Source organism: Piliocolobus tephrosceles, chromosome 15 (genome assembly GCF_002776525.5).
Source record: "Piliocolobus tephrosceles isolate RC106 chromosome 15, ASM277652v3, whole genome shotgun sequence".
In the NCBI taxonomy this organism is placed as follows: Eukaryota; Metazoa; Chordata; class Mammalia; order Primates; family Cercopithecidae; genus Piliocolobus; species Piliocolobus tephrosceles.
In genome coordinates, this window is record NC_045448.1 from 37,353,652 (window position 1) to 37,376,529 (window position 22,878).

Sequence of the window (22,878 nt, forward strand, 5' to 3'; positions counted from 1 at the left end):
TCCTACTTTACATAGGAAAACAGAGAGGTCATAAGTAAAGCATGTGAAAAGATACCACAATGCAAATACTAATTTTTTATGAAAAGAATGATTAACACCAAGTATTAGTCCCTCACTTAAGATGATTTGACATACAAGTTTTCGACTTTACAATGGTGCAAAAGGGATACACGTTCAGGGAGCTCCTCAACTTACAATGGGATAAACTCACAGCAGATTGAAAATATCATAAATCAGAATACACCTTCAACTTAATATTTTCAACTTGCCATGGGTTTATCAGGACATAACCCCATTGTAAGCCAAGGAGCATCTGTAAGCTTCAGAACAAGATCTTGAAAAATTATACTGAAAAAGGGATCAATATATCAAAGGCTGTAAAAGTCCCAAATGTGTTTGCAAATAATAAAAGTTTCAAAAAATCCAAGAAAAAAACTGATAAAACTGAAAGGAGAAACAGACATATCTACAATTATAGTTGGGAGATTTCAACAGTCCTTTCTCAAGAAAAGATAAGAGAAAGTAGAAAGAAATCAATAAAGATACAGAAGATTTGAACACTATCAACTAATTGACCCAACTGACATTTATAGAAAACTGCACTCAACAAGACTAGAAGACACGAGAGGATGGGGAAGAGTTCCTCTTGAGGAAAAATGATCCCCCTGCAAGAGTCATTGGAAAATTCACTTTACTACAATAAAATTTAGTTTACTATATCGATTTTATGCTGCTATATCCACAATCAGTAACTATTTTATATTTGTATAAAGTTTACACTGAATTATCCTTTTTAAGCTATATCCTATTTCCTTGACGTCACGCTAGTTGCTCACAGATCAAGATTTTTAATCTTGTTCTCCAAGAATTTCACCCACTGACCCTCTCCTCACATTTGTATTAATGAAGTAACACTGATTCTAGAATAATCCTGCAGAAAATTGGTAAGCCTCTGTAGAAGTAAATCAATTAGCTCAATTTAGCCATTACACCACATATACATATTTCAAAATAACATATTATACTTAATAAATATATACAATTTTTCTCAATTAAAAAACTGTGCAAAAAATCAGTAAATGAAATTTCCAAAGATTGAAAACTACATCATAGAGACTCATCAAAACACTGGTTATGAGTTTCTATGGTTTCAAATAAAAAGGGAACATTATATTTAAGTTACAAATATGTATTTAAGTTTAAATATTATCTTTAAATAAAAAAATTACAATCTAGTTGCAAAAGTATTTAAAAAAACTCTTTAAAGGATAATGAAAGGGAAACTAAAAGCAAAGATACGGAAGGATACAAGGTTCTACAGGTCTACAGAAGTAAAGTTATTCTTACTTAGGAATAACTTAAGCCACATTTATAAGTCATTGTTAAGACAAAGGCAGCACAGGTCATTTTCACAAACTGTATAACATTTTTGGATTGGTAATTACTTTACATCAGAAGATAATGAATGATAAACTATATAAAGCATAAAGAATTGAAACAAAAACAGTAAGATGAAGAGCCTCAATTCCCAGAGAGATGATTTTTGCAAATAGAAAGTTTACAATTTGTTTGAAACAAATCTGAAACATGCTTGAAAATCCAGTAAAATCTACTAAAAATAAAATATAACCAATTCATACAACCCATATGAACTGTTTTGATAACACAGAAAACATACTAACCTCATCCATCAAATTGGGATTATTAAAGATATTTAGCTAAAGTTCCTTAAGAAAATGGCATGGTGCAGGGAAGGAGGATGAATGAGAAACAACATAAAACCACCCTGAATTTTCAAATATTTTGTCGTATATTCAAAATTAATTTACCTATTTTTTAAAAGACAGAGAGCGAGCATGGTCCTATATTAAATGGCAGTTTAGGAAGATTCTGAACGTCCTGAAAAATAATCCAGATCTAAAGAGAAGGAAATGGATAAAAAAAAGAGAGAGGCCAGAGCACACGGTACCTAGAGATAACAAGGTATGGACATGGGACTCAGCAGCTAGCTACTGTGTCCCAGGGGGCCTTGTGCCCTCTACCTCTTGTTTTCTCTGAAAACAAATGAGATTTCTTACGCCGCTTTGACTCTATACGATTTTCCTACTCTGAAGAGACAAACAGAAGAGTGATTCTTCAAAGCTAGAATAAATGTATTTTATTTTATGTTTTCAGACAGAGTCTCACTCTGTCGCCGTGCCAGGCTGGAGTGCAGTGGCACTATCTCAGTTCACTGCAACCTCCACTCTCCACGATTCTCCTGTCTCAGCCTCATGAGTAGCTGGGATTACAGGTGCCTCCCACCACCTGTAGAGACCGGGTTTAGTAGAGACGGGGTTTCAACATGGTGGCCAGGTTGGTCTCGAACTCCTGACCTCAGGTGATCTGCCTGCCTCAGCCTCCCAATGTGCTGGGATTACAGGTGTGAGCCACTGCATCCAGCCAAATAAATGTATTTTAAATCTGGGATATATGTTCCAATTAGCTAGACTCTGAAATTTCAGACTTTAGCCTCAGAGGCCATTAGAACTCTTCCAAAAATGCACAGAATAAACTATCCATGGATCAGTATGTCTTAACTCACTGGTACATGTATAATTTATAGAAAAGCATCAGTAACAATATTATTTACTACTGACAACAGCATGTACAGTACCTTTTGATAAACAATGGAGCACACAAGATCCTTGACAGCTGACAAAGACAGTTCCTGGGCTTCAATGGTAACACTCTCCCGTGTGAGGCCAATTTGCAGTAGAAATGAAACTGTATGCACTGAGCCTCTGGAGTTGGTGAGTGATGGTGCACTGAAACTTCCATTAGAGAGTCGGGCAGAGAGTCCCGTCTTAGGACTTGAACACGGAGAAGCAGTTGGAAGCACAGCAGGAATAGCTGCAGGTAAGACAGACTTCTGGGCTGATGGAGGGGAATTATTTGCAGACATCTGCCTTTCTTTAATCTTTTAAAATAGTTGTCGATTCTTATAGTTGTCGATTCTTTTTCAATGGTTATGAAGTTTTTAAAATAACAGCAGTAAAGAAAATGACTGCACTTTTGGATTTAGTTGAAAACTTCTTTATTTCCTCTTTTAAGCCACTCATGCCAATATTTACAAGTTTATCAAGGAGTTGAATGCCCAGCAGGTCCTATTTCTCTAAATATCAGTCCCATCAAAAAACGGTCTTGTCTGTAGGAAGACAACCAGGGATCTGTATAGGATTTAACATCACTGAGCTATCCTCAGCAGGATAGAGCTGACGTAGCTTATTTACGAATCTATTTTCCTTTCAGTCTGTTCTTGTCTCTTTAATTTCAGGAAATACATATTGAATAAAAGTTTTTCTGTCAAGATGAAATCTTCTTCGTTTAAAAAACAGTAAGTGTTTTGGATTAATCTATTCCGTAATTTTCCTTTGGTTTACTAATTTGATAGGACATCTTCTCAAATGTCTACACCTTAAATCACCTTCTCAAATGTCCACACCTTAAATCACCTTCTCAAATGTCCTCATTTTCATCTGGGGGTATGAACTTTTCTATGATGAAGTTCAAAGCTTTTTAAAATAGTATAGGCATATTTCATTAGATGAATGAGTCCATCGAGAAAAGTTGATGCTTTCTCATATACAGTCAGCCTGGAATGAAAATTTTTAAAGGTTTTTAACACTTTATATTCATTTGACATTAATTTAAAAATAAGAATATAACTTTTTTAAATGACAATTTTTGGTCATATGCTTATAATTCACTAATAAATCCTAATGGGTAGCAATTTTTAGCTAGTTAGCAAAGACTTTTTTTTACTATAGGTATAATTTCAGGGAGAGGCTCAAAAAAATATCCTTCGCATTCTACACTGATACCTCAAACTTAAACATTAAACATTTTTTAAAATCTACTTTATTTTTAATCAATGAAGACCAAACACTTTTATTTTACAATTACATGACTGAGTTATATCAAAAACAGAAGTGACAAAAAAGAGTAAAACTGACATTTTCATAGACATACAATACATACCACCCCACCACACAAAAGATGTACAATACTTTCCTAATATAAGGGTATTCTTTTTTATATTTAAATACTAATTCTGCCAAAATAGGACTCTTGACTTCCTCTGTTGAAAAATTCCTTTCAGAAGGCTAAGGAAGCAGGAGGGGATATATTGAACAGTTAAATGATCAACAAGTGTGAAAGCTGACATACTTATCACAGGAACATAAGAGAAAGGGATCTCACCATAAGAGATTTCTCCTATCCAGGTCCTAAGTAGGCCCAACAATGCTTAGCTTACAAGATCAGACAAGATCAGGCACATCTAGGGTGGTGTGGCTGTAGACCACAAAGCATTTCTAACAGTAAGAAAGAGAAGAGTAGGTATAGTTAAATATGTATCATAATTTTTAGGAAAGCACAGGTCAAAAGGTTAAAAAAAAAAAAAGGTATGACCCCCCACATGGCTTAGGCGTGAAACAGCTCATAATTGATGGCTCCTTCTCAGTTCCATTTATATACCCATAAATAATTTCAATGAAGAAAAACAGTAAAGCATCCAGTGTGGCTGCAGAGTAACTCTCTGCAGAGTAGTTAATGGGTTAAATTAGGACGAATATGACAGAAGGACAAAAGCACACAACCATAGTATTAGGAATGGGAAAGCTCAGGAAAAAACTGAGACTTAAAAAAAAAAAACTGCCCCGTCTCTACTAAAAAATACAAAAATTAGCCGGGCGAGATGGCGGGCGCCTGTAGTCCCAGCTACTTGGGAGGCTGAGGCAGGAGAATGGCGTGAACCCGGGAGGCGGAGCCTGCAGTGAGCCGAGAGCGCGCCACTGCACTCCAGCCTGGGCGACAGATCGAGACTCCGTCTCAAAAAAAAAAAAAAAAAAAAAAAAAAAAACTGAAGACAAAAGCTTTTATAGCTACTTTCAAGTAAATTATTATTCTATCTCATACAATGTACAACACTTGATAGTTTATAAATGTTTCACATACTTTACCTCATAACTCTTTGAAAGTTGACAGGGTAAAAATCATTTTTGTAGACAAGAAAATTGAAGCACAAGGCAATAATGCAACTTGCCCAGCAGTACATGGCTATTAATAAATAGGTGGAGAAGGAATTAGAAGCCAGGTTTCATACTTTCTTACCCAGTGCTGTCTCCACAGTAACACACTATATCTCAAAGAGAACAAGGAACTAAGAATCACTGCTCAGATGATGTTGCTAAGGTTGAGAAATCACACAGAAAGACAGACTGCTCAATTTGTATTTTGCTTATCTTCTCCACAGTTTTAAACTAAAATGGCAGAAAGGCACTGAGAACTGAAACCTGAGACAAATGACTAAGACTATAACAACTTTACGTGAGTTTGAGTCTCTAGGTCCAGATGCAATCCATTCCATACTACTAAAGCAATTCACAAATGTAATCACAAAGCTGACTCCTATAATCTTGGAGAAAGAGCTCAAAAAGACAGATATAATCATGGCCTGGAGATTTGTAGAGCGGTTTCAAGTTCTGGTAGCTGGCGAAGTAGGAAAGCAAATTTCAGAAATTACAAATATAAAAAATAATGAAGCAAATGGTTTGTGAATAACTGGAGAAGAATATAACGATCACTAGAAGTCAACCACATTTACATCTTGAAAAATAATGACTATTAAGCTTCTTAGCTGGGAAAAAAAAATAATAGCTTACATTTATTTTATTTTATTTTATTTTTTTATTTTTTGAGACGGAGTCTTGCTCTGCCGCCCGGGCTGGAGTGCAGTGGCCGGATCTCAGCTCACTGCAAGCTCCACCTCCCGGGTTTACGCCATTCTCCTGCCTCAGTCTCCCGAGTAGCTGGGACTACACGCGCCCGCCACCTCGCCCGGCTAGTTTTTTGTATTTTTTAGTAGAGACGGGGTTTCACTGTGTTAGCCAGGATGGTCTCGATCTCCTGACCTTGTGATCCGCCCGCCTCGGCCTCCCAAAGTGCTGGGATTACAGGCTTGAGCCACCGCGCCCGGCCAATAGCTTACATTTATTAAGCTCTTACTATCTGTCAGACTGTTCTAAGCACTTTATACATATTACCTCATTTAACCCTCACAGCAACCCATTACATGGTTGAGAAAACAGAGATTTAGAGATTAAAGTACTTGCCCAAGACCACACAATTAGCAAAGCCAGAAAAAAAAGATAGTTTATTCTGACAAAAATAGTATCCAAGATGATTGTCCATGCTATCTTTGTAAGTATGTTACTGGAGTGTGGGTTGGACATTAGTGTAGTTAAGTTTGTTGCTCTATGTCAGCTTAGATGAGGAAAGTCTTTATAGAACTGCCTTGAAACACTGTCCTCAGCCTTATATATTTATGAGATAATAAAGGCATAAAGAATATGCTTATAAAATCCTCAGGTTGAAGAAATCTGGGAGAAATAAACTAAAAATAAACTGAAATTTAAAGTTAAGTGTAAAGCTTTGCATTTAGTTTCCCCAAAATGTGCAATACAGAAATGGTGAAATTCTTCCTTGGAAGCAGTTTATATGAGAGGTGTTTATCAAGGCAAAAGATTAATTCAAACTGCTAATGGGTGACTAAAAGAGCTAATGCAAAGCTAACACCCTAGGTCACTGAGAACACATCAGCATCCTTCTGTATACTCCTTGTTACTTAGCCTACATCACTATTATGTTTATATCTATGGTCAACATTTTCAGAGCCATATTGATTTTTTTTTTTTTTTAAATCATGCATGGGAAGGTAAAAATAATGTCATGTGATAAAAATGTGCTTAACAAAACCAAATAGAATAAGTGGTTTTCAAATACTTGAATAAGTGTTAATAGGAGAATCGATTTTATTCAGTATCACTGCAGAGAGTAGATGAAAAAGGAAGATGACAGCACTTCTTACTTAACCTCACAGGTTGCAAGGATTGAGCTACGGGGTACAAACTGTCTGTAACAACACCTGGCTAACAGTAAGCGCTCAGTAAGTTTTAGTAATTTTCATAGCAATTAGTTGAAGGAATTAACAACTAAACCTTTACTTTATGCTAAACACATAAAGTGAGATATGACACTTCATTAAATCCTTGCAACAACTCTAGGAGATTTAACTCTATTTTCCAGAAAAGAAACGAGAATTTTAGAGTTGTTGCTTGCCTGTAACTATATAGCTAGTAAGCGACAGAAATGAGATTCAGACTAGTTTCTCTGACTCCAAAGGCCAAGTTCTTTCTACTACTTTATTCCATATCCCACAACCTAACAATGGAACAGGTTGTCTCACAAGGTAATGAGCTCCATAACATATCTGACTTAAGGAGTTTTTATAAGCTGAACTATCACAATAAAGTAGTAAAATCTCTATGAATAAAACTATATGCAAGTTAATGACTTTTTTTTTTTTTTTTTTGGAGACAAAGACTTGCTCTGTTGCCTAGGCTGGAGTACGATCTTGACACTGACTGCAGTCTCTGCCTCCCGGGTTCAAGCGATTCTTGTGCCTCAGCCACCCCAGAAGCTGGGATTACAGGTGCACACTACCATACCTGGCTCATTTTTGGATTTTTAGTAAAGACGGGGTTTCATCTTGGCCAGGCTGGTCTCGAACTCCTGACCTCAAGTGATCTGCCCATCTCGGCCTCCCAAAGTGTTGGGATTACAGGCATGAGCCACTCACCATTATACCTAGTAATATTAGCCAAATAACAGTGTTTAATACAACTAATTTATCAGAACTAATTACAACTATTCATAATAAACACTACATATAAAAATGATTTTTAAAAGTCTCAGCATTAACACAAATAGAAGAAACCTAGGAGTTGTCAGATTTCTGCCCACCCATTGCATCTGTTTTCCCTCTCCTGGTTTGGTTTATGAACCCCAGATTTATTCTGGAAGATGCAATAAGATGTGGGGTGCAAAATATTAAGACTATTAACTCTAATAACTGTAACTTACATGAACCCGTGATATGTTGCTTAATTTTGTCTTTATGCTTCAATTAGAAAACTGAAAGAATAGTACATCTTATTAATTTACAAACTATATACCAATACCAATTATATATGCTTGTTTCTAACAGGGGTACGAGGCTCTAAATAATACCGTCTAGTTGGCAAGCATTTCTAATAGGTTTATTTGGAACATGTCAAATATTCTTTTGGGGAGCTAGCTGTCACATATCCCATTCAAACGAGCTTACATAATCCGTTATCATTGTTAATGGAATCAAAAGATAGGATATTAATGGCATCTTGAACCCAGTCTGTCGTATTATTACAGACAAGGTGAAACAAAGGCCCTGGAGGTGAGAGGACTTACTTGAGGATTATCTCATGGTAATATCACAAGTTTATCTACTTCCTCTCCCTCTCCTTCCCTTTCCCCCACGCACACATTATCTCATTTTTAACACTCTAATTAGGAAAAGCTCTAACAGCAGTATTTCCATTTAACAAATACTTAATTGAGTACTTATTATGTACCAGACTGTCAGGAGAGATACTGGAGTTACATAGCAGCGACCAAAACAGACATGGCCACTGCTCTCTCCGAAATTCAAAGTGTGATGTGAGACACAGACAAAACATTCATACAAACAGCTGGGTAATTATAAACTGCAAGAAGTGATATGGCAGAGTATACTAAGGGGACCCAATTCCAGCTGGGATCTCAGGAAAGGTACCTTTAAGGAAATATTTAAGCTGAGATCTCTGGATAAGCAAGTCAACGAAGCAAAGAGACAGACAAAAGGATTCCAGGAAGGCAAAACGCATCTAGTTACTAAATTCTTCAAAAAGAGGCTCATTATTTAGTGTAGCCAGCATTCTTTTTGTACAATACTCAGTAAATGCTAAAGTAAAGAAACAAAACGCTCTTCCTATTTGGAATAACAATATTTATTATAACATGACTTCCTTCCAGTAAAGAGTTTTCCAGGTTCAACTTAGTTTTGTGTACTAGAAATGCTAATGACGTGGAAGGTTATGTCCACACCTCTTGACATGTATTAATACAAGTATTCTTCTACCATGTAAAAGTATGTGGCCTTTTTCAATATAATTCTGACCAGCATCCTAAAGTCCATGTCCATGTTTTGACACAGGTTTGACTTTGCTTAATAATTGTTCTTGCTTTTATACTTCATATTGTATTTAAAAACTCAAGGATCTATGTCGTTGGTTTTTTAAAAAATCATATTTTGTAGCAATCCCGACAGTGATTTATATATTTTCAAAAATACCAATTACTTTAGATTAACATACTTTTCCTCCCAAGAACTCACCATTTGCTAAATTGTTTCCTCTAAAACTCTGCTCATCTGGACACAGTGACAGTTGAATCTCAGTCCTTCCACTGTCAGAGAGTACTGAGAGAGCACACCATATCTGCTCTGCTCAGGAACTGAAAAGTTTATCCAGTAATAAGATTATGGACTGCCAGTCTGGCAATGCAATATGAATCTGTGTTGAGCTTGATAGATGTTCATCTCTGCACCAGTAGTAGCGAAGAAATCTGACTGGCTAACAGCCAATGAGCAATTTCTCACATACTGCCACAATAAACTAACCACAGAAGTGGAAAAAACTTTTTTCCTACATTAAAATGAAAATATCTCATAAGCACAATATCTCAAGTTTTTCCTGAGAGGGCTACTCAAAGAGATACATATATATACACATATAGCAAGTTCGATTTGAATTACATAATCAGCGAGACTCAAAGTACAATCATCACAGAAGATTGTGAATTATAAGCAGCATTATATCAAATTAAAACTTGTACTAGCAAATAATTTCCCTATATATCAAGCTCTGTACAAGTTGTTTCTTTTAAAAATGAACAATTAACTCCACTATAGTATTTTCAACTTTAGAGTCTTTTAAAAAATGAGAACAAAATGTCCCTTAAGAAAACGGCATTTAAATGACCACCTATTCATATTTTTCTGTATGTGGTGTTTTCAATTCGTAATTTTAAAAATGTAATATCAAAAAGTTTTACTTATTAAGTTCTATGTGTGGGGCAGTGTTTAAATCCACTAACAGAAAGAAATTTCTAGTTTAAAGTGGCTATCTGATGAAAGGCCACATACTTTTAAAAAAATGAAACTTAAAATTTTCTCTAAAAGACTCAACATTATCTAGGATGCTTAAAAAATTAGTTTTAAGATACGCGTCAGCATTCTTAAAATGTGAAATGCTATATGCTAAATTACAGAACCTGAGTCACCCTGAAATGTGAAATGCCATATACTAAATTATAGAACCGAGGATGGAACCTGGCCTCCAAGCTCATGTGCTCAGGCCCACCACAACTGTATTACTACCTACTGAAGCAAAACTTTCCACGGTTTCTGCGTGACACGTTTCAAATCCTACTTTTAGAAAATCTTCTAACTTCTTGGCTGAATGTCCATGCTTGATCTCAATTCGGAATCTAACAGGGAAGGAGGCAAAGGGTTCGTTGATAGAGGAAATACTGGCCTAGATCTCAGTCGGGGGAACGTTATGGACGCCTTCTGGAGCAAAGCTAAGGAAAATCAAAATCGCTAAAAATGTAAGAACCGCGACATTAAGTAGAAGGGTAAAAAGAAAGTGTCAGAGGAATAACATAACATTTTCTAGGGTACAAATTAAGGTATTTAAAAGTTCTTGTTCCATATGTGGCTACGTCTCATAAAAGCTGTGTCGCACCAAGTAGTAGTTCAGGGTGTAACTTATCCTTCCTAATCAAAGATGACACCGATAGTCTTATTTCCTGTGGGGATGGGTGTGGTTGAACACACAGTTACGTCCAAGCCATCAATCTGTGTGTGTGGAAAACTCTGCAGGTCGCGCACACACTTGTCGCTTGAATTATATGTGTGCATGCAGACGGCAAGGCCTATGCCTCTGACTGCGTTCACCTGAAATAAAATACCCAACCGGCAACACAGTAGTATATGTGGTTATTCTCATTGCTCAAAGAAACAGTCGCACTCCTCAGTGTTTCATCTTAAGGAAAACCTCCCAGGAGGGAGCAACTCGGAACAACGCTGCAACTCGCAAATCCAAACGCAGTAGGGATACTGGGGCGGGGGGCTTACATTCTCCAAGCACCATTCACTCACCCCTTTGAGACGACCACAACGCAAAGTGAGGAAATGAAACGAAAAAGCTCTTCCAAAATTCGGCACTCCGAGTTCCGCGGGTCTGGCTTCGGGAACTAGTTTGGGAAACCCGGGAACGGATCTCCTCCGCGGGGCCGGGCGCAGTGGTCGCCAGCGGAGTGCAAACCTAAGTTGGCCTCCTCGCGGACGCCGGAACTTGGCCCCCGCTAGCGGCTGCGGCGGCGCCCCCGCTCCCCCTCAGCCGCCCACCTCCCGCCGCGCGCTCCCCCAACTTCCCGCCCAGCGCGGCTGACGCCGCCCAGCCGGGCGCGGGGTCCGAGCCCTGCCGCCGCCGCCGCGTGCGGTTGGGGGGGGTGGGGGGGGGGGGGGGGGGGCGGGGGGGGGGGGGAGGGGCCGCCGCTGCCTCAGCCCGACGGGCCGGGAGAACAAAGCGGCGGCGGCGGCGGCGCGAACTTTTTCGGTGTCTGTTCAGCGCTCCCCGAGGCGACTACTTACGGTAGCAGGCTCGGTCCGTCGTGAGAAACTCTGCGCCTGCCAGCGTTTGAGTCCCGGACGAGGCGCCAGCGAGGCTTCACGCGCCCCGCAGGATCCCGCCCGCCGCCGGCGCCCCTTCCTCCCTCCCTCCCCGTCCCGTCCTGAGGCCGGAGGGCGGGGGGCCGGGGCGCGCGGGGGACGGGGGCGCGCGGCCGGCGCAGGGCCTGCCGGGAGCTGTAGTTCCTCGGCCCGCGCCCGCCGGGTGGTGGCCGCGGCGGGAGGTCGCGGCTGTCTCTGCCCCGCAAAGGGGCGGCGGGAGCGCCGGGTACAGTCGGGCTGACTCCGCACCTTCGAGTTCCGGGCGTCTCTGTGAGCGCGGGGGCACGGGGCAGGGGCGCCGCGGGAGATGCGAGCGCGTCTTTCTGTCAGTTACACGCGGTACTTGGTCCCGCTGTTGCCGACGCTACTGTCTTTTCCTCTACTGCCGTGCACTCTGAGGGAGGCGGTGGCGACAATGGGCCAGAGGTGACAGTTGGAACGGGGGACTTGTAAGGCGTCCAGAGAGCGGCTTCCACCCTGAGATGTCACAGCCCTCCCGCATGCTCCTCCCTGCTGCCTGCCCCCGGGGTGGCAGCCGACACCGCAGCTTGGCGCCCAAACCTGCACGTCCCGAGCACGACGTTCCGGTGACTGCAGGGGTTTTCCCGATGCTTGGTGTTTCCTCCCCGTTGGCCTTTAAACGTGAATGTCACCCTACCACCAAAGTGGAGTGCAGTCCAGAATCACCAAACCTAGGCTTCCACGTGTCTGGAAACACAATGTTAACATTTGTTTTGCTCCAAAACAAAGTGTGACCGTGTCAGGTGAGTGGGGCGGGGGTGGGAGTCAGCAGCATAGAGGGAAAATACGCTGTGCATAAATTTTCGATGTCTTATGTGAGAGAAAGGCCTGAGAAGCTGACAGCCATGGTCACAGAAGCCACATGATTCTCCTTATGTCAACATTTTATCCCAAAAGTACTTAAATATATTGCAACAATCAGAGGGACTACAATCAAGAGGGCAGTTTTCTTTCTTCTCTCTTTTTCTTTTTCCCTTTCTCTCGTTCTTCTTTCTTTCTAGAAAAGGTTTTACTCTGTCATTCAGGCTGAAGTGCAGTGACACTATCATAGCTCACTGCAGCCTGGAACTGCTGGGCTCAAGTGATTCTCCTGCCTCAGCCTCCCAAGCAGCTGGGACTACAGGCGTGCGCCACCACGCCCCACTAACTTTTAAGTTATTGTAGAGACGGGGTCTCTTGCTGTGTTACCCAGGCTGGTCTCCTGACCTCAAGAGATCCGCCCGCGTCGGCTCTCCAAAGCGTTGGGATAACAGGCGTGAGCCACCACGCCCAGCCAAGAGGGCAGTTTTCAAGAACAGAAAGAAAAATAAACGTGAGCCCCTACTTTCGATACAAAATCATCACTCTTAATGGATGTCCTTGGATTTAAAGTTAAGAAATGAAAATATTAAGATAATTTCTATTAAACATAAGGCAGGTAAGATTGTGTAAAACCTTGATTATTTAAAAAGCTTTTTAAAAAAATATTTCTGAAACGTTCTCAGGAATTGGAAGTTGCTAAATGTCTTACATCCAGTAGTATCTAATTCAGTCTTATTATACTTTTGTTATTAGAGTCCTATTCAGCTATTCTTTTACTTTAAAATTGAAAGTAGATTTACTCAAGTTTACCTTCTTTTTAAAGAACTCTCTCTTGCTTAACTTTGCCCTTTTCTTCCTTTCACTTCCCAACAGACGTTTTAGTCCAGCCCCAAATTTTGCCTCTCAGCAAGATTCCCAGGACCTCATTGGAGCAGTTTACAGCCAGTCTTATCTCACTATTAACTTCCATTTTCTGCTGTAGTACTTAAAGAGACAGAAGTTACTCTTCCTAGAAGTAACTTTTCTAGACAATTCAAACTGCTGTTATACAGAGATTTAAGTATTTGTGGGCATGTGTGAAAATAGAGATATATAATATATATATTTCATTTTATTTCCACTGTTCTACTTCTCTTTTTAAAAATAAAACGGTCTCCTCCACTTTGGGTAACTCTTTCAGCACATTTGATCAAAGAACTATCTTTGTATCTAATTTTTTGCTTAACATGTACTAGTTTCCTCAAGGTGTTCCATTCCTGTTCTGAGAGCATTACAGAGATAAAGATTGGATTTAATAAGTAAATGTATTACCATGTGAAATGTTTTAATCCTTGAGAGAAAATATAATCTGAATGCTCAAAATGGAAAGGATTTTTCTTCTTGGTGATGTTTTATGAAAATGAGCTTACAAAATTGCTCTTCTATGGCTGCAGTTGCAGACCTTGTCCTGCATTATTGGGTTCCTTGTACTTAATGACACACAACATAGCCATTCAAATATGTTACCTCGTGCACGCAAAGAAAGTCAACACTCTTGTGACTTGAGATAACAGAGGCATCTGATTTAGAAACCTAAATGCAGGGGGAAAAAATGATCTGCCCGCCACAGTCTCCCAAAGTGCTGGGATTACAGGCATGAGCCACTGTGCCTGACCCTTATTTTTATTTATTCATCATTTAGCACAGTGCTCAATAAATGTTGATTAAATCAGTGAATTCTTTCATTAGGGAAATTGATGACAATTTCCAGCTAGAGGAAATTGTCATCATTTTAAAACTTCAGCGTTATTTATAGAATGTGGTCACTGGAAAATTATTTTGTGTTTCTGTCTTTTTCCATGACCTTGAAACAGCTGAAAAATTCGAAAAAGCATTTGGGTATCAATATAGAGTTAGTAAAATAGTTATGGGAGAAAATGCTTTAGGCTGTATTTCTTTATCAGCAGACACGTACATGATGATATAGTTCTCAAAATGTCCTTTCTCAGTTTCCACTGCCATTATCCTAGTCCATATCTCACATCTGGCTTACCACAACAGACTTTTAGTTGGTCTCCTAGACTAGCTCAAACTGTTACATCCTTGGAACTGTCTTATCTGATTTGAAGGCTATCAATAATTGTTCTGTGTTCTGATAGCCCTTGAGAGATAATTCTCATGTGGCTCAGCAATTTTATTGTGGATTGAGTGTTTATCAGATCCTCCTGGGATCCCTATCTGCGCTTCCCTTTTCTGAACTTGAAGAAGACCAGATCTTTTATTTATTTCTTTATTAGTAGATATGGGGTTTCACTATGTTGTCCAGGCTGGTCTCCAACTCCTGTCATCAAGTGATCCACCAGCCTCAGTCTCCCAAAGTGCTGGGATTACAGGCATGAGCCACTGCATTCGGCCGTTATTTTTATTTATTCATCATTTAGCACAGTGCTCAATAAATGTTGATTAAATCAGTGAATTTTTTCAATATGTCTTGATGATAGTAGTTAGGCTAGTAGTCCTAAAGTACCACATGATAAACTCTGCAGTTGTTCCCTATCACCTACCTTACCATGTCCAAATTCTTCTGTTTGGGTATAAAGGTTGTTAATAATATCTATTGTTTATTGAACACCAGCTCTGGGCCAGGCATATTCAATCATTTTTATGTAACTCTCTCTATTCCATATAACTCCTCCCTTTCCTTTATTTGCACTTATATTTAGCTTTATATAATTTTACACTTGGTTATATTATTATGTTCATATATCTGCATATATATTTCCTGTAATTCCAGTCTTAGTGCATAGTGCCACCATCTATTTAGTCATTCAAGACACAAACTACTTGGTCAGCCTAAACTCCTTTCCCTTGTTCTCCAAATCTAATTGGTGATCAAGTCCCATCAATTTGATACCATCATGTTTCTTGAATGGTATCTGTAAATATATATCTGTGTATATATTTACAACATAGTATATAATCAAAGAGAAATGTAATAAGGATGGCTTGACTAAAAAGATTAGGAAAATCTGGTAACTAAAGGGAGTGGTTACTGCATATGTTTCACCTAGGATTTCAAGATGCAGTTCTTAAAAGTGTATATTCAGGCCACGTGTGGTGGCTCACGCCTGTAATTCCAGCACTTTGGGAGGCCAAGGTGGGCAGATCACTTGAGGTCAGGAGTTTGAGACCAGCCTAGCCAACATGGCAAACCCTGTACTACTAAAAATACAAAAAAAAAAAAAAAAAAAAGGCTGGACGTGGTGGCATGCCCCTGTAATCCCAGCTACTCTGGAGTCTGAGGTGGGAGGATCAGGAGGATTGCTTGAACCCGGGAGGCAGAGGTTGCAATGAGCTAAGATTGTGCCACTAGGTGACAGAGCGAGACCCTGTTGCAAAAACAAAAATGAATATTCAGATAATTTGCAGTAAAAAACCAATTACTTTAACCACTTCCAATAATGTCTATCTTTGTGACTGCAAAATAAGTTTCTCCAGGAAAGAGTAGGTAATACATAAATGTGCTCATCGATTTTAAAATCGAATTAACATTAAATTCCCTTGAGTTATGGATTATTGCTTTTATTCTAGATCTTATTCAACTGAGTATTACTTTTAGAGTTCTCTTTTATACAAAAATTAGTTGGATGCGGGCTGGGCACGGTGGCTCACGCCTGTAATTCCAGCACTTTGGGAGGCCAAGGCGGACGGATCACCTGAGGTCAGGATTTCGAGACCAGCCTGGCCAACATGACGAAATCCTGTCTCTACTAAAAATACAAAAAATTAGCGGGGCATGGTGGCGAGCGCCTGTAATGCCAGTGACTCAGAAAGGCTGAGGCAGGAGAATCACTTGAACCCTGGGGCAGAGGTTGCAGTGAGCAGAGATTGCGCTATTGCACTCCAGCCTGGGCAACAAGAGCGAGACACCGTCTCAAAAAAAACAAAAACAAAAACCAAAACAAACAAACAAACAAAAACATATTAGCTGGATGTAGTAGCACGCTCCTGTAGTCCCAGTTACTCAGGATACTGAGATAGGAGAATCGCTTGAATCCGGGAGGCAGAGGTTGCAGTGAGCCGAGATCATGCCACTGCACTCCAGCCTGGGCGACAGAGTGAGACTCTCAAACAACAACAACGACAAAAACAAACAAACTCTTAAAATACTGTAAATTGGTTATAACATGTTTAAAAAGCCAACGGAGGAAGAGAACAAAGATGCTACAGCCCTGAATAGGAAGGGAGTATTAAAGTTAATTATCCAGCCAGGCGTGGCAGCTCATGCCTGGAATCCCAGCACTTTGGGAAACGGAGGTGGGCAAATCACTTGAGCCCAGGGGTCTTGAGCCTAGGAGTTCAAGACCAGCCTGGCCAACATGGTGAAACCCCATCTCTACTAGAAATACAAAGATTAGCCGGGCATGGTGGCCCACGCTTGTAATCCCAGCTACTCAGGAGGCTGAGGCAGGAGAATCACTTGAATTGGGGAGGTGGAGGTTGCAGTAAGCTGGGATTGTGCCACTACGCTCCAGGCTGGGCAACAGAGGGAGACCCTGTCTCAAAAAGAAAAAAAAAAAAAAATCCTACCAGGACTGACCAAAACAGAGGAGTTGGGACTCCCTTCCTGGAGTGTAGAAATTACACCAGCCCAGAGGAACCAGTTAGAAGAAAAGGGTTGGGATGCGATTTCAAAGACAGTACAATCTGGGCTCTGCCATTTAGTAGTTTTGAGCTACTTAATCTCACTAAGAATCGATTCCCTTACATGTAAAATGAGGGGGGAATAATTACCTCAGTGGTGTTGTGAGAAATAAATAAATAAATGTAATGTATTATGCATATAATGTCATCTACCTTGTTATACACTAGGATTCCACCATTTAACAAGCTGTGTGACCAGGGGCAAATTAGCCTCTCTGTGCTTCAATCTCTTCATCATCAGTTAACCGTGATGACAGTAATTCTTCCTCCATGAATTATTGTAAGGATTAAATGAGATAATACATGAAAAACACTTTTTAAAAAGCCTGGCACGCAGACAATGGTCAATAAGGGTCAACTATTAATATTGTTATTCATGCTAAAGAATTAGAGCTTTTCACATCTCTGTATCTCCTCCTGTCATTTGGCAGCACAGAGAAAGAAAAGTTGCTAGGCTTGATTCTATGGAGGGATATTTAGAAAGATAATAAAGAACAGAAAAGCAACAGGAACTTCTATGGTCATAGAATGAGTTCCTTTTTACATCATCAAAGGAAGATCTTACTGCACAGGTCCTCAAGTGACCAGAAGCTATCACTGTGACATTTTCTGTACTAAAAGCTTGAAGTATTCTATAGAGGGGGTAAAATCACTAAATAGATTTATATTTGTTTATTTTTAATATAGTTAGTCAGAATATAATGACCTGAACATTTTACTATAATTTGTACTTTTATCATGACACCTCAAATTTCAAAACCTTAAGTATTTTCAGAAAGAATTCTGACCATATTCCCCTAGATTTTAAACTGTTTCCTTTAATGTTCTTTAAATGATGATGGCTAATTTAGCTGAAGGCGAATTGATTTTAATTAGGTTGCTTGGTTTTTTTTCCTAGACTCCCCTTGAAATTTTATAGTTCTTGATGTATTGATTCACTAAACATTTTTGAGAGGCTACCATGTACAAGACATGTGATAGGATCTATAGGTAAAACATCTCCTGTTCTCAAGAATCTGAAATTTATTAGCTAAGCTATTTGAAAATCTATAATACGGATAAGAGAGTTAAAAAAAAAAAAGCAAGAAACAAAATAAAGGGTTAGAAGATGTCAGGGAAGTACAAGATATATCCCTGACCTGGGGAAGAGTGAATGCATGGAAAAGGAGGATTTTTGCTGGGCTTGGAAGAAAGAATACGATTAGGAAACATAGGGGAGAGGAGTGGGAGAAAAAATAAATTGGAAATTCTAGGTGGAAGCAATAGAGCAAGCAAAGGCACACAGATGTGAAGACATTGGGCATATTTGTGGACAAAATAGTTCACTTGGGCTGAGCCATAGTGTATGTATTTTTTCTCACACAATTGTTACAAATGGAGATAAAAATAAACTATAAAATTCACCTTTCATTTTATTTATTTATTTTAAAAATAATTTTAATATGGAACGCTTCACGAATTTGCATGTCATCCTTGCACAGGGGCCAGGCTAGTCTTCTCTATATCATTCCAATTTTAATATATGGGCTGTGGAAGTAAGCACTAAAATTCAGCTTTTAAAAGTGTAGAATTGACTGGGTTTTTAGTATATTCACAAAGTTATGCCACATCTCCACTGTCTAATTTCAGAACATCTTCATCACCTCCAAAAAGAAATCTATTAGCAGACGCTCCCTGTTATCGCTATTAGTCTCAGAGTTGGCAGGCCCACCCAGTGGGTTCTGGCGGGAGCCCTCAGGCAAAGACTCCCAGATGCTTGCTGTTGGAAGCCCCTGAAAGGGCATGCATGGGAATGGGGAGTATAGAGGGATACTGGCAGGGCACCTAATGCATCTGCTACATAGGGCTTGGATGTCTGTCTTACAGATCTGCATCTCTATCTTTGATCTCTTTCTATAAGCACCTGAATGTCCCACAGGAAGACCACAAATTCAGAGTGTCCCTAATTGAACTCATCTTTTCCTTGTAACCTGTTCCTCTTCCTTTATTTCCAATCTTAGTGCATGGTACCACCGTCTATTTATCCAAGACAGAACCTACTAAGTCAGCCTAAACTCTTTTCCCTTGTTCTCCAGATCTAATTGGTGATGAAGTCCCATCAGTTTCATACCATCATGTTTCTTGTGTGGTATCCCTTTTCTTCTTTTCCACTGCTACTGTCTTAGTTCAGGCCTTAACCAGCCCTCACCTGGTCCACTAAAAGGATGCTCTAAGGTTTCCTACCTCAAATATTCTCTTCTGTTAATTTTAAGAATTGATACATATGGTGATAACTCTCCCCTCTGCTACCTGGTAAGACCAATATTCATTTACTTCAAGTTTCTCCTCTATAAGATGTTTCCTGTCCACTCCAGGTCATATGGGAATCATTATTCCTTTCTTCGTGCTCCCGGCATGTTCCTTCATAGCACCTGTGACACTGTATTGTACAACTATTTATCTTACTAAACGACATGCTCCTGGAGAGCCGAAACCATAGTTAATTTATCCATATATCCATTGCAGAGTGCCTTGCACAGTATTAATGCTCTACTGACATGTTTGAGTACTAGAGGTTTGGGAATCATTGCATAGGGTAGAGAATGAAATGATGGGAAGGGATGAGATTTCCCTTAGGGAAGTCCAGGAGCAGGAATTACATTTATTGAGATCCTACTCTGCTGAAGGAAGCAGGACTTTAGGTTTGACCCCAGAGACTCTGCACTTTTCACTAATTATATAAGGACTGAAGAAGGTCCATTCTATTTGGCAATTACAAGTTAATTTGTCAATTCTGGTGAGAGCAGTCAGGAGAAGATTGACGGCCAAAGCCAGACTGCAGTGAATTGATGGGATAATTTTTAGATGAGAAGAGGACATAGAGAGTACACTGGTGATTTTCAGATTTTCAGATATCAATAACCAATAAATTTGTTAAATTTAAAGCAACACTTCAACATCACTAAACATTAGGGAAATGCAAATCAAAACCATAGTGAGGTATCTCCTCACATTCATAAGGATAGCTATTGTGAAAAAAAGACAGAAAACAACAGGTGTTAGCAAAGATGTAGGGAGATTGAAACTCTTGGGCACTGTTGGTGGGAATGTGAAATGGTGCAGCTGCTATGGCGATTCCTCAAAAAATTCAAAGTAGGGTTACCATAGGATTCAGTAATTCTACTTCTGGGTATATATCTTAAAGAATTGAAAGCAGGATCTTGAAGAGATATTTATACACAAATCTCCATAGCAGCATTATTATTACCTCACTTATGTGAGGTATGTACTTAGAATAGTCAAATTCACAGAGACAGAAAGTAGAATGGTGGTTGCTAGAGGCTGGGGGGAAGAGGGAATGTAGAGTTACTGTTTAATGGGTGCAGTTTCAGTTTTGCAAGATGAAAATAATTCTAGAGATGGATAGTAGTGATGGTTGCACAAAAATGTAAATGTGTTTAATGAACTGAATGTATTTAATGTTAAGATGGCAAATTTTATGTTGTATTTTACCACAATGAAACAACAAGAGAGCAAGTCAATAAAAGACAAACCCAAGAACCTACAAGTGATTATTCCCAAATATGGAGGAAGAATGTAAGATTAAAGATCTGACTTTGATTAAATATAATTGCCTTATTGACAACATTTTTTAAAATGTTCTCCTTTTGCAACAAACTGACCAAGCATAATCATGGACAGGCATTAATATGGAACTAGCATTTGGGAACTAATGGTGTAGATTACATTAAAAAATGGAAGTGAAGGGAAAGACAGTAGTAATTAAAGGAGGTATCAGGTCAAGGGAAGATCATTGTCTGCTTGTCGTTAGCCTACTGCTTAGGCTGTACACTATATACTGTAATGAATCAAATATTTCTCCATATTTGTGGCAGGCACTAGGTTGAATAATCATAAGGTATGTGTTTTTAGACACAATATTTTTCAAGAACTTATTATACTACCAGGTGCTTGCCCTTTAAGGATTATATTATCATAATTTTTTTATACCTGCAAAGGATATGCTAAGGATGTATGCATGTGTGTACTATAAAATAATAATATTCTGTAGCTATCTGCATAATTGAATGAAGATTAATATGTAATTATAGCACACAGAGATGTTTTATAATTAGGCTATGGTCTATCCACTTTACCAGGTTTCCCTCATATTTTCAGTCTCTCAAAATCCCAAATAGGCCGGGCACAGTGGCTCATGCCTACAATCCCAGCTCTGTGGGAGGCCGAGACAGCGAATCATCTGAGGTCAGGAGTTTGAGACCAGCCTGACCAACATGGAGAAACCCCATCTCTACTAAAAATACAAAATTAGCTGGGCATGGTGGTGCATACCTGTAATCCTAGCTACTCAGGAGGCTGAGGCAGGAGAATTGCTTGAACCCGGGAGGCAGAGGTTGTGGTGAGCTGAGATGGTGTGGTGGTCGTGCCATTGCACTCCAGCCTGGGCAACAAGAGTGAAACTCCGTCTCAAAAAAAAAAAAAAAAAAAAAAAAACTCTGAATAATAATTGTTATTTTCCTTTATCTATGGCTTATTTTTTTTTTTCTTTTTGAGACGGAGTCTTAGTCTGTAGCCCAGGCTAGAATGCAGTGGCACTATCTTGGCTCACTACAGCCTCTGTCTCCCAGGTTCAAACGATTCTCCTGCCTCAGGCTCCCGGGTAGCTGGGATTACAGGCATGCGCCATTACACCCAGCTAATTTTTGTATTTTTGGTAGAGATGGGGGGTCTCACCATTTTAGCCACGCTGGTCTTGAACTCCTGACCTCAAATGATCTGCCTGCCTCAGCCTCCCAAAGTTCTGGGATTGCAGGCATGAGCCACCGTGCCCAGCCTATGGCGTAGTCTTGAATGTCATTTATTTCCTGTCTGAGACATTAATTTGTATCCCTGATTGATGGTGATTTTCTCTAATTGAAGAATAGAATTTAAAAAAGACCGTTTTGCCTTAGAGTGGAATGAAGATGTACAGTTCTCTTATGGCCCCTCCTTTTTGCTTATGAAATTTCCTCTTGGCCCCCTTTCTAAAATTACTACTGTGCTTCTTTCTGATTGTAATACAGATCTAACACTGTTAGAAGGAAATTTTTTGGAGGACTAAACAAAGATATTATAAAAGGCAATTAATTTATTTTCCTTTCTCACAGATCTCTAAATTCAAACCTTAGTGTTCTGCATAATAGGTATGTGATTTACTGAGTGAGAACCATAAAAGATCAAGGTTTGGGCAGTTAACAGAAGGGTCTTACTGACATTCTATGCTGAGTAATTTAAGCTTCTTTTTTAGGGAAATTTAGGTATACTCCTAAATTTGATTAGGTGCTGCTAATCATGAGCTCTGCTGGAATGCTTTCCCAAACATTAAAACTGAAGATGGATTAGTTCATCTAATTTATTATAATCTGAACAATAGCGTATATATGAACCGTAGTGTCGAAAGGATTTTTTATGACTACAATCTGTACTAAGTATTACTAAAACGTTCAAAATACTTTGCGAATGTTTTCACATATAAAAACAAAACATAAATTCATTCTAAATTTAAGCAAAAATTAGATATTTATAGGAGCATATGTGGTTTTAGGGCCGAATTTGAGTTATGGTATTATGTTGCAACTTTCTAACTATTGCTATGTGTGTCATAGCCAACCTGTTTTTTTTTTGTTTTTTTTTTTTTTTTT

The 22,878-nt window shown here is 39.3% G+C and overlaps 1 protein-coding gene and 1 non-coding gene across 5 annotated transcripts in view; both read right to left on the bottom strand.

The window, feature by feature from the left end:
• PRKD3 (protein kinase D3) overlaps window positions 1-11,786 on the bottom strand; it is a 78,355-nt gene extending 66,569 nt beyond the window's left edge. Inside the window, exons 1-3 of one of the 4 annotated variants that reach the window (XM_023216332.2) lie at window positions 11,615-11,633; window positions 4,243-4,355; window positions 2,657-3,635 (exon numbers count right to left, since the gene is read on the bottom strand). In XM_023216332.2, the coding sequence (XP_023072100.1) occupies window positions 2,657-2,944 (288 nt within the window). In that variant the 5' untranslated portion in view covers window positions 2,945-3,635; window positions 4,243-4,355; window positions 11,615-11,633. Of the gene's footprint in view, window positions 1-2,656; window positions 3,636-4,242; window positions 4,356-11,119; window positions 11,332-11,614 lie in introns of those variants that run through there. The other 3 variants (XM_023216331.2, XM_023216333.3, XM_023216334.2) reach the window with 3 other exon arrangements.
• Window positions 11,787-18,633: 6,847 nt separating this feature from the next.
• LOC111545451 lies at window positions 18,634-18,740 on the bottom strand. Its single transcript, XR_002732466.2, has one exon. It is a non-coding gene; the product is annotated as a U6 spliceosomal RNA (small nuclear RNA).
• Between the last annotated feature and the right edge of the window lie 4,138 nt (window positions 18,741-22,878).